The sequence below is a fragment of the Pseudopipra pipra genome, chromosome 3 (genome assembly GCF_036250125.1).
Source record: "Pseudopipra pipra isolate bDixPip1 chromosome 3, bDixPip1.hap1, whole genome shotgun sequence".
NCBI classification, from domain to species: domain Eukaryota; kingdom Metazoa; phylum Chordata; class Aves; order Passeriformes; family Pipridae; genus Pseudopipra; species Pseudopipra pipra.
The window spans coordinates 62,235,822-62,248,123 of NC_087551.1; the positions used below are offsets into that span (position 1 = coordinate 62,235,822).

Below are 12,302 nucleotides of genomic sequence, written 5' to 3' on the forward strand. Positions count from 1 at the left end.
TGTCTTTTTGTTTTGTTTTGTTGTGGTTTTTTGTTTGGTTTGGTTTTTTGTTTTGTTTTTTTTATTTGTTTGTTTTTTTTGTTTTGGTTTTTTTAAATCTTCATGCCTAGAGTTGATATCATTTAGCCATTTAAAAATTAAGTATTTAACCTAAGTAGGGAATTTGACCTCGCTCAAAGGAGGAAGGTGGGCACTACTTTGAAGTGAATCATTCCACTTGTCTGAGACTGGTTTGATTCTGTGGAGAGGCGTATCCATTTCTAATTATTGCACAGTGAACCTCAGTTTTGACATCTACATCCTGCATTAAACCTTTTGGTCACAAAATTACACCTTGATATTATTTCAGCTGATTACTGTCTACGACCCTGTAGTTTTTTTCAGAGATGTGGCTTTTCAAGAGGTCTTCTCTATTCTCTAAACTCTTCTCCCGTTGTCTTAGCATAGTTGTTACTCCTTGTTCTTACATGTGTATTTCATATTTACACATATTAAAACAGATATTTGATTGCTCCAAGGTTTGTACCAGTGACTGTCCTTTTCAATATTTAATGTTTCTCCAGTCTTTACCCTATCTGCAGCCTTAATCCAATATTATTTTATGTGTCTTTTTTCCAGGTAGCGGCAAAAAAATGTTAATTAGTGTAGGATGAAGACTTGATTCTTGCATAACCCCATTAGGGTTGCTGTGGCAGGTGATTTGCTGGTTCACTGACATTTATGATAAATTCTGAAGAGTCAGATATTTGTTCATGGTAGCTAGTTTAAAATGCATCCCAGTGATCAAATATTTATAATGAGCTGATGACTGTCAAGCTTCTTTTCAGAATGAGATTATCACATTCCTAGCAAAGAGAACCTTTAAATAATAGTCTTAAGTCAACCTCTGCATTAAGGTTTTAAGTCAGCTTAAGAGCCACAGTCCTCTCCCTTGCTGGGAATAAGCTTTTCCCTTAAGAACCTGAGCAGGAGAAGTGTTATCATTTATAAGGACAAGACATGGATCACAAGTCATAGGTCTTATGAGCCTCTTGAAGTCAGTGAAGCTGCTCCAACCAGTGCTGCAATATTCTCCTTCCCTCATTTCCATCTTTGCATTGTTGAAATACCAGGAAAAGTATTGAACGCAGGCTTATGTGAGATCAGAGAAAAGTAGATATGGGGATGTCCAAACTCCTAAAACATCTTCCTGCCATTTTAGCTTCTAGCCTCTGAAGTTTTTTTTTTCTAGAGCATACTCTATAGAACTACCTGAAAGGAGGTTGTAGCCAGGTGGGGGTTGGTCTCTTTTCCCAGGCAACTATCAGCAAGACAAGAGGGCATGATCTCAAGTTGTGCCAGGGGAGGTTTAGGTTAGATATTAGAAAGAACTTCTTTACAGAGAGGGTGGTTAGACATTGGAATGGACTGCCCAGGAAAGTAGTTCTCCGTCCCTGGAGATTTTTAAAGAGACTGGATGTGGCACTTAGTGCCATGGCCTAGTAACCACAGCGGTAGTGGATCAAGGGTTGGACTTGATGATCTCTGAGGTCCCTTCCAACCCAGCTGATTCTATGATTCCATGTTCTTTACATGAGCTGCTCAAAATGTAGATTTAATTTATGGTAGGATCACGCTGGTATAACTTCAGAGCACTGCAGAGACTGATCCTCTGTTTTCAATAATCTGAGTTCCCAAACACCTTTGAAACTTCCCCATATGTTATATTGAGGAAAATATTTTTCAGTCAATTTACAAAAAGCTAGCTTTAGAATAGAACTTTCCCAAGAAAATACAAGCAAACGAAGAGACCAAGTGTAATAGAAGACCCCTCCTTATAGCCAGAGAACAGAGTGATGATTGCTGACACAACAGCTGTAATTCTTTCTCTTGTTAATAGAAAATCTTCTACTCATTGCTCAGGTTTCTAGACTAAGCACTGATTTCAGAGTTTTTTCTACCTGGATTCATCTTAAATTTTAGCATCCTTTCAAATGAACTCTAAAATCTGATTTTTTGTGAGATGTCCCCATAACTGAAGGTATTGTCAGAGGTGTACAGTCTCATAGGGCAAGCTTCAAAGCCCCTTTCTCTGCTGTGTGCCTACAAACACACACAGATATGTGTACTTGATGCCATCCTACCCTGTGAATCCAGGTGAGGGACTGTGAGGGCTGTCTGTGCATTTCATACAAATCTTTAGTATGAAATGAGCATAAACACAAATGTACATGTTTGATCAGCCCACAACTTTGCAAACTGGCTTCTGTATACATTTCCAGCAAGCAGTGTAGAGGTGCACATTGTATGCAGAATCATACTTATTTTCCTTCTCATTACTTCTCATTTTCAGATGAACCTTTTTTTTTGGGTATAGCAACTACACTTTGGGTTTTTTGGGTATAGTAATTACTCTTTGGTTATAGATATGCATTTTTGTAACTAAGACAATGAACTTAGTCTGGTTGCTTGCACTTTCGTGTTCTCATGAAAATCTGTTTGCAATCTCTTCTGGGATATTACTCTAAGAAGACTGGAAAGCTCTACATGTGATACTAGGTGTGAGAATGAAAACTCTTTACATTTGACAAAATCTCATATGTATTTAATTCATAATTGCCATATCCATGTTTGTGCCTGTGATTATTGCTATTGTTATGTGGTGATGGTTTGAACTATGTTGACAGGCTGTCTGTCATGCTGGCAGTCTCAGATAAAGACTGGGGCAGTACACTGGACTAGGCGTTGTGCAAACCCTGGCAAAAAGACTGACTCTCTTCTCTCAAAACAAATAGCTGAGTTGACAAATAAACACAAACTTAGGAAGCCCTAGGAAGAGATTTAACTGGCATCACTATGAATAAAATACCTTATTCCTGCACTTGCATTCCAAAATATTCATGGTATTCTGAGATTTTCTTTTGCATTTCAGGATTAGGGAGCCAAGTGTAAGATGACTGTGATTTCTCCATCCGCAATGAGGCCTAGTTGGATAGCACTGGGGAACTAAGCATATCTAGCTCTTCCATCTTTTTAAAGGGTCAAATGGCAGGAGACCTCTTCCTCCTCAGATAAATTGCTTTCACTATTTCATGATATCCTGGTGGATGAAGGAATGTGTAATCACAGGAAGCAAAGTATCAGAGTTTGGCCAGATATTTGACCAGACCATAGTGAGAGCTTTGAAAAGGCATCTTTCATCTTCCATTGCTCGGGATTTTTTTCAAATAAGGAAAAGACAGAAGCAAATGTAATCAAAGCATAAATATGGTGATTCATTTATGCACTGCAAAGAATGCTTTTACCTAGTTATACCACAGAGTTACCATTATATGCTCTGGCAATGTGGTTTTTGTTCAAATTGCAAAAGGTTTCTCTAGATAAAGTGCAAATGTTGTGTATCTTTTTCCCTTCTTTTATTTTTTTCTCTTTTAATTGGCAAATGAATAATGGATCTGAAAATGATAACTTAAATAACTCCTAAATAAATACAAATGAAATAATACAAATATTGGAGGGCAGCTCCTCTTTTCTCTTCTACAATATGAAGTCATGCAAAAGACTGCATTAGAACTATTTTTCTCCCTGTATTGAAGTAATAAAGATTGCTTTCATTTTGTATTTTTCCTCAGCAGTGTTTTCAAATACACCAGTTTTAACATGAAGAGAGCATTACTAGAGCTGGTGGGGATATGCTTAGTATTTGCTTCATGGACAGGGAGGATGTGCATCTTTGTATTTCAATTATCTTTTGCTTTTTCATTTGTGCCTTAATTTTGCAAAGAAGTAGAACACAGAAATAAGACGACTCCTGCTCTTGAAGGGTGGTGGGAGGAATAAAGTGTTGTATTATTCTATGTACTTGTGCCAGTGACAGACAAGGCCAGTATCTTGAGTTGGTTGTTGGCAAACTGCACTGATAAGAGTTGCAGTATAAGGGAGATATTTTAAAAACAATTAATTTTTTTTTTAGGAGAATAGGCATTTTCAATTTGCCAAAATGGATAGTGTCCATTTAGTTTTTACTACATTAGAGCTAGTGGCAGAAAACTTGAAAATATATCTTGTGTCGGAGTTCATTCAGCTCCATGAGTTACCCAGCCATACTGATTGAAGGGAAAATACAGGGAGAGGCTTAGGGCAAATTTTAATTTCCCTGGTCCTTGTCACCCTGTATCAGACAGAGCCAAGTTTGTGCAGCCCAAAAGTTGTTCAGTATTCATCAACTTTTCAAGACTGTAAAGATGGTGGTAGGTTTACTCTGATATTTGAAAACTCTGCAGATGTGTCACAGTTGGGAGGCAGCTAACCATAATTGAGTACAGTACAGTTTTGTGCAGATTAGAAGGTTCAGTGGTAGCAGTGGAGATTCAAGGAGCTGCACACCCTTTGCCTTAGCCTGCTCTGTGAGAAGGGCTAAGGGCTGTTATGGGACCCATGTGCATGCATAAATCCTTTGATGCGTCAGGAGTTCCTCCTGTGCTTTCCTACAGTAATTTTTAGATAATACCCCTAGATCAGGCTTGAAATAATCAAATCTGAGAATCTTGAAAAATATTGATATGTTTTGCTTAAGACTTCTTTATTAATTGCTGATATATTTATTGTAGCTTAGAATCAGGTAGGAAGAATTTGAGTTCATTTTATAGCTTTCCTACTCGGTGGAGCATGATGCAATTATTTCTGCATTGTCTTACTCTCAGAGTAGATTTCAGGTCTTTTTACACCTGAGAAGCACTGAGCATGGCAGGTGATGTTTGGACTGCACATTTGGCTTGCAATTTAGGGCTGGCAAGAGAAGGATTGTGCCATCTGGTCTTGAGAAGTGCTTAGCATCTCCAGCGAGACATTGGATAAACTCCAATGAAGGTCACTGGGGATTTGATGCTGCTGAACATCACAACTGAATTGCCCGTTGCGTGTGATCTGGTATGCATCTAATACAAATATTATTTGCAGTCTTATCTAGGCTGTGGACACTTCTCAGCATTATCAGAACACACATGCAGCCCCATGTGTGCTGGCTACAGTGAATGCTAGAATAGTCAGGTGACACCCAGTTTTACCTCACAGGTAAAGAGGTAAGCAGAGGTAAGCACAGATTATACAATATAATGATGCATGCCACAGTTACTGGTTTTATAATCCCCAGTACTGTTCAAATGTTTTATTAATACTTGAGCAGTTTAGCAAACTCCTCATTGTCATCATCATGGCTGGGCTTCGTGAACGAAGATTTGGGAAGGGCTCTACCCACGTTTGTTACAAGCATGCTGGTGGCTAAAAAGGCCAAGATAGACACGTCCAACTGCAAAAGGCACAGCAGAAAGACTCCTTAGGTGGTAAATTCTGCAAGACATGATTCTTTCTGCATTGTCTTTTCTCCTCAAGGGTGATCCTGTGTGCTTTCTCAAAAGCATCAGCAGTGTTATAGATGGTGTGTCTCCAGACCTCCCGATTGGAGGCCAGAGTAGACCAGTTATGTTGATCAATATGGCCAAGGCTGAGATGTTGTTTCAGGGAGTCCTTGTATCTCCTCTTCGGGGCTCCTCTCTTGCGGCAGCCAGTGGCAAGTTCACTATAAAGCAAGATCTTAGGGAGACAGTGATCCTTCATCCTTGAGACGTGTCCTGCCCAATGCAGCTGTGTTCTCAGCAACATGGCCTCAATACTTGTGACTGCTGCCTGTTCTAGAACAGATGTATTGGTCACATAATCTGACCAGTAGATGTTTAGGATTGTACGGAGACAGCGCTGATGGAAGCGTTCTAGGAGTCGCAGGTGGTGGCGGTAGATGACCCATGATTTGGATCCATATAAAAGAGTAGACAGCACAATGGCTCTGTAAATACTGATCTTTGTACTTTTCTTCAAGTCTTTATTTTGCCAAACTCTTTTGTGGAGTAGAAACAGTATTATATGCATTTTTTTGCTTATTCTTGGTTCAAGGTTATTAACACCATAGCACTGTCTGGTAAGCTTTACAGATCAGATAGTGCAAAAGGAGTCTCACGTTTCTTGCTTTACTGTTGTCATTTTTTTAACTCATAGTCATTAGAGTGAACTGAATATGATTTTTTAAATTATATGGAAGCAAAATTATCTGAGCCTCCAAACTGTCCTTCACAACAAATTTTAAAAAAACCAGTTCTAGAATATGAAGGACCGGTTTTTTGCTACAGTTGAGAAAACAGTAGAGGTGGCTTTTAGTGGCACTACAGTAGATTTCGTGGTACACTGTGTCATGGGAAAAATATAGCAAGTGGTGAATTATATTTGGAGGTGATCTAACATGAATGCTTTTAAATAAACAAATTTTATATATGAAGGTGGCTGAATCACTCACCCAGTCTAACTTTTGTTAGTGTGTCAAAACAAGCAACACGCGATTTTAGCAGTGTCCAGTTGCAGGGGTAATATGAAGATCTGCTTGGAGAAATCTGAGTTGCTATTTTTTGGCTTTGCCATATGTTTTCCTTTTTCTATTTTCCCGCGATGGATTTCTTTTTGTTAGCAGCAATGAATTTTTCCATGTTGAGAACTGGATTGGAAGAGTGCAGTGTAGTGCAAGGCTTGAGAGAAGTGATAGAGTAGCCACTGTAAATTGTGAAATGCACCTCTGGAAGAAACTCTCAAAAATGTAGTATTTATATATAGCAGGATATACTTCTTGATATGTGGCCTTCTTTATTTGGTATGAGCATTGCCTCTGTGCTCTGGCACGATGTTGTGGGACACTGATTTTGCAGATATCATTTATCAGCTGAAATGTGTGAGATCTTAACCTCTAGTGATCAGAAATTGTCTCATGGTGTTTTTCATAAGTAAAGAAATCATACCAATTCCAGCTGGGCCTAATCCACTTACCCCAATCATCCTGCTAGTTGAATTGTGTGTGTTCTTCATTGGTTTCTGCTACAAAATTTTGTTGCTAAGCACTGTCATTTCATTGTTGAATAATACAAGCTCTGTGGATGATTTGTTGTAATTCAAGTAGAGCAGAATAGAAAGTGCTGCCTAGTCATTACATAGCCACAACTACTGTTGTAATTAAAATGTTGCTATCCTGGCTACTAAAAGAAACACAAAAAATATAGAGAGAAAGGAGAAAAACAAGTTGAATTTTTCCATGTCACACCTAGAAAAGTACTTTTTCTTGTTTCTTTTATCTTCTGAAACGTTGTAGGGTACACAAGAAGTTTCAGCTCAGCATTTCAGAACTTCATTATTTCTAGAGAGATGCTGAGCTCAGCAGGGTGAATAGAAGGCATTTATATAATCAAGCAGAAATCTAGTTTAACTATCCCTTATTTGTTTTATCAGTCAGTGGTATTGGCAAGAATCTGTAGCACGGAGAAATTTGTGGTGCTAACTGATTTAAAAGGGTTTTTCGAAGTGGAAATATATAGTGGTATAATTAATGATAATACAGAGGAGAAACCTGCTCCTTTGAAAGTTTAAGGCTTTATAAATTTGCCAATTCAGAAAGAAAAACAACAAAAAACTCCTCCAAAGCATATTTGCTATTTCAATAATAGGATAACTGATGGGTGACCCCGGAAAAGAACCAGTTTGTAGACTGGATCCAGAGTTGTTGGATTTGTATTTAGAGGGAAGAATAAGTTAGTTTAACTATTTTCATGTCTTTTCTGAATTACCTTAGAAACCTGTGTTTCACAGCTATCCAGCTATGATCTGTGATTGATTTTATTATTTGGTCTGCTGAGAGCTTTCAATGTTTCTGGAAGAGATATAAGAATTTCAATTCTAATTCTTGGTGGACACATCATTGAATTTTAGTTCTGACTCTGAATCTGAGGTAATATTTAATTGCTTAATTCTATAGCAAATTTGAGCAAAAAACCTCATGAAAAATCATCTCTTGTGGTTGCTCAGATTTATATGTGAGTCGCTTCTATGGCGTTAACTTTTCCTTTCGAGTGAGCAGTCTATGAACATAGGATTTTTTACTGGGGTTGATCTGCAGAAAAAAGAGAATGATTGGTACCAGCAGAGAAATACTGCACAGGATTGTTATGTACAGCAAACCTGCCCACTGTACTCTGTTTCTTGAGGATTATGAACATATTTTATTTCCCACTCTATGGAACTGAGTGGCTTTTAGATGGAGCTGGATTCTCCCCTAGCTGGTGCAGGGAAATGCATGTTTCTCAAAGGCACGAAGGGTCCTTTTACCAGAGAATAGTCTCAGAGGGAGATGGTGTTGGTTTTATCACTGTCCTGCCTGGGGGCCTACAGTTAACCTGGGGAACATAAAAACTGGGAACAGCTGCAAGTGGAGTGTTATGTATTAACATATTCTCTAATTTGCTTTCCTCTCTCCTGCTGTTTTCTCGATGATCTGTATTGAGTGCTGCCAGTGGGATAGTGGTAGTTGTTTTCCACTGCTGCCGTTTTCCCACTAACAACCTTTCTGCTGTCAGCAATTACAAGATTTTTGCTGGATACACTAGCAGGTTTCAATTCCAATGCATCCTGTTTCAAAAGCAGGCATTTCTTTTCTACCCACTTGGGCTACATAGCAGAATAGAGGACACCAAAGAATCTTGCTCATATGGTGGTGCATATGTGTGTTTGTGTTCTTGAGCTAACGTGCTCTCTCGCCAGGACTTTGTAGTCCAAGCAGTTTTAAGTTGTATTTCCTTAAATAACTTCTGAAAACAAAACAAAGTGACCAGACCTATGTGTGAGTTTATCTGCAGTGTACACTTATGGAGCTGTGACTATACTAGGACATGGAGAAAGGTGTGTTTGTAGGTGTACTCTGATGTCAGCTGACAAATCTCAGAGATACTTTTATGTAGCTTTACTACCACAAACTAGGCTAAGGCTAAGGCATTTTTAAGTGCCTTAGCCTAACTAAGGTTAATGCCAAATGGGCAAGCTGGGTTTCACTGCTTGTCTCAGCTTTCCCATCTGTAAGTCACTACTTGGGATACCTGCTTTCTTACCATTCTTGTCATCTGTTAAGCATTCATAATGGATTAGTCTTAAAATGTGTTGAACAAAAAAGGTAACAGATTGATTAAACCAAAGCTTTACTTGTATGCCATTGCTGTGTCATTTTTGGGCAGCTGTGTCTCCCCTCTGTATTTGGTATCTCAAAAATTGGAAGAAATTAATTCCTTTATAGTTGCATCTTGCTATATTTTGAAATGAACAATACATGAATTATATACCTCTTTAGTAAAATATTCAGTGCATCTCCTTTTGTTGTAATTGCAGCAATCACTGAAAAGGAGAGGGAGCAAAGACCTTCCAAAATCAGAAAAAAAGTCACAGCAGACACCAACAGAGGTATGTTGAAAGAACTGTAGCCTGGATTCTTACGTGCAGGCTTCAAGGACACTATTGAAATGGGGTACATGATTTGTAGGTGTGCGCTTGGCTTGCTTTTTGCTTTGCCCTTTGTTTTCCTATATGCTGTGAAATGGAGAGGTCTTACCCCAGATTTGCAGTCAGACACCACTAATCTCAAGGACCACCTAAACAAACTGTTGGTACTGTGAAAGAACCCTTCAGCTTTCATCTACCTGATATTTTAGAAAATGTAAATGGCAGCACCAGTGAAACAAGTTTATAGGCTCTTTGTGTGCTGACTTCAGGATTTTTGAACACTGTAAAGTCTGTGTTGCAAGCCTAGAAAATATTAGGGTTTTTTACAAGCCCTTCTCTCCGCCCCTCACTATGTATTTTCTGTGCATATTTTAGTCACAAGTAAAATATTCTTTTCTCCTCTTTTATGTGTAAGTCCTTACTTCCCTCTTTTTAATTTATTGATCAGTGAAAGAATGATTGCAGAAAAATCTCATAGTGTATAAAGCCATATACCTGTGATTGTTAATCTTGTAAGTTAAGACTATCCACTGGAGGTCTCCTGTTTGACATCAAGTTTCTTCAAATACTATTTTTTTTTTCCTAAGGAGGACAATGAAGACCTGAAATGCCAGCTACAGTTTGTCAAAGAAGAAGCAGCCTTGATGAGGAAGAAAATGGCTAAAATAGATAAAGAGAAAGACAGATTTGAACATGAGCTGCAAAAATACAGATCATTTTATGGGGATTTGGACAGTCCCTTGCCAAAAGGTGAAGCAGGTGGGCCACCTACCACAAGAGAAGCTGAACTCAAGCTTCGATTGAGACTTGTGGAGGAGGAAGCTAACATTCTTGGGAGGAAAATAGTGGAACTAGAAGTAGAAAATAGAGGACTGAAAGCGGAGCTTGATGATTTAAGAGGAGATGATTTCTCAGGGACCACTAACCCACTCCTGGGAGAGCAGAGTGAATCCCTGTCAGAATTGCGACAGCATTTGCAGCTAGTAGAAGATGAAACAGAATTGCTGAGGAGAAATGTAGCTGATTTGGAAGAACAAAACAAGCGCATAACAGCTGAGCTGAACAAATACAAGTACAAGTCTGGGGCCCATGAGAGCTCTAGGCACCATGACAATGCCAAGACAGAAGCATTACAGGAGGAGCTAAAAGCTGCACGAATGCAGATCAACGAGCTGAGTGGCAAAGTCATGCAACTCCAGTATGAGAACAGAGTCTTAATGTCCAACATGCAGCGCTATGACTTGGCCTCTCATCTTGGGATCCGTGGCAGTCCTAGAGACAGTGATGCGGAAAGTGATGCAGGAAAAAAGGAGAGCGATGATGATTCCCGCCCTCCTCACCGCAAAAGGGAAGGCCCCATAGGTGGGGAAAGTGACTCTGAAGAGGTGCGCAACATTCGATGCCTGACACCCACAAGGTCTTTTTATCCAACACCATCTGGGTGGCAGAAAAGCTTCACTGACAGGCAGCAGATGAAGGACATTCGCTCTGAAGCTGAGCGGCTGGGCAAGACAATAGATCGCCTAATTTCTGACACGAGCACCATCATAACAGAGGCACGAATTTATGTAGCTAATGGTGATCTCTTTGGACTCATGGATGAGGAAGACGATGGCAGCAGAATACGTGAGCATGAGCTTCTTTACCGCATCAATGCGCAGATGAAGGCCTTCAGGAAAGAGCTCCAGGCTTTCATTGACAGACTCGAAGTTCCAAAGTCTTCGGACGATCGAAGTGCAGATGAACCTTTGTCAGTGAGTCAGGTAGACTTTTACTTATTACGGCCTACAGGTAAAAAGGCTCTGCCAAGCAAATTAAGCCTCAAATTCAACTTATGGCACGTGAAAATTCTTTACTCTAGGCAGTGGACCACAATCACTATTTCTCAAATTACTTAAAATCCCTATTTGGCCATATAAAAACATGTTCTACCAATAGAATTGTTTGTGAACAGTGAATAAGTCTGGTCTCCTGGAAATTAAAATTATGTGCTAGGAGGTAGAAGATTTTACTCCTTTCTGGCTTTGCAACTGCATTTTGACAGAGTTGTGCCTTCATTGCCACTAAAGGCAGTACAGACGGTATTTCTGGCACATGAATGAACATGGTTGTTTTCTTAGTGGTTGGTTTCCTGTTAAATGGATAAAAGGAAAATTTTATTAATTTTAAACAGGAAGAATCAATAAATTTCAGAAATTATAGAGAATATGGCAAACCACGGATAAAAAGAAATCATGTGAATCTACTTTATGGAGTCACAGAGCCACACAGTAGTGTGAATACTGGAATTGCTGTAACTGATTGCATCTTGTTGAAGGCCTATGGGTCACTGCTTGCATGCAGCAGTGACAAGAATCTTTTTTGTGGTTCATTTTTGTGCAGAACTGTCTCAGAGAGGTTTTGGGGAGCAAATTCCTTGCTGACTCAAGATCTTTTGCCATGAAAAATGAAAATTACCAACTCTTATCTTATCATGCAGTCCTATAGTTGGCATATCTTGTTATTGCTCATGGAATTACCCAATGTTTTGTAAGTCTCTTGCTGTGTTAATTTATTTTGTTCTGTCTTGCTAGTTTACAGTCAAAGTAGTTGCCAGGTGAACCTGAAAGCTATTCTTATTCCTGTGCTGACTAATTAGTCTTTTGTTTCCTTGTATCAGAAAGTCACAGACGCAGTGAGTTTAAAGCTAATCAATTACTATACATGTATTGCATGAAATCAAACAGAGACGGCATTTAGCATGCTCACTTTCTGATCTAGCAATAGCTCTGAGCTTGTAGAGCTCCCATTAGCTTAAAGGCAGAGCACTGCATGGACTTACACAAATTTAAAGCAAACTAATTAGTATTTTCTCTAAACAAGTAACAACAATTAACATTTAACAATTGGACATTTCAGGGCATAACCATGCAGAACTCCTACTGAAGTAAATGGGAGATGGGCACTGGTCCCTCCACAAGCATAGT

The 12,302-nt window shown here is 39.1% G+C and overlaps 1 protein-coding gene across 4 annotated transcripts in view; it reads left to right on the top strand.

Annotated features, from left to right (window-relative positions):
* The window catches only part of MTCL3 (MTCL family member 3), a 35,029-nt gene that overhangs the window by 22,349 nt on the left and 378 nt on the right, over positions 1 to 12,302 (top strand). The window contains exons 6-8 of one of the 4 annotated variants that reach the window (XM_064649558.1): positions 9,226 to 9,297; positions 9,924 to 11,099; positions 11,719 to 11,865. In XM_064649558.1, the coding sequence (XP_064505628.1) occupies positions 9,226 to 9,297; positions 9,924 to 11,099; positions 11,719 to 11,823 (1,353 nt within the window). In that variant the 3' untranslated portion in view covers positions 11,824 to 11,865. The remainder of the gene's footprint in view (positions 1 to 9,225; positions 9,298 to 9,923; positions 11,100 to 11,718; positions 11,866 to 12,302) is intronic. The other 3 variants (XM_064649560.1, XM_064649557.1, XM_064649559.1) reach the window with 3 other exon arrangements.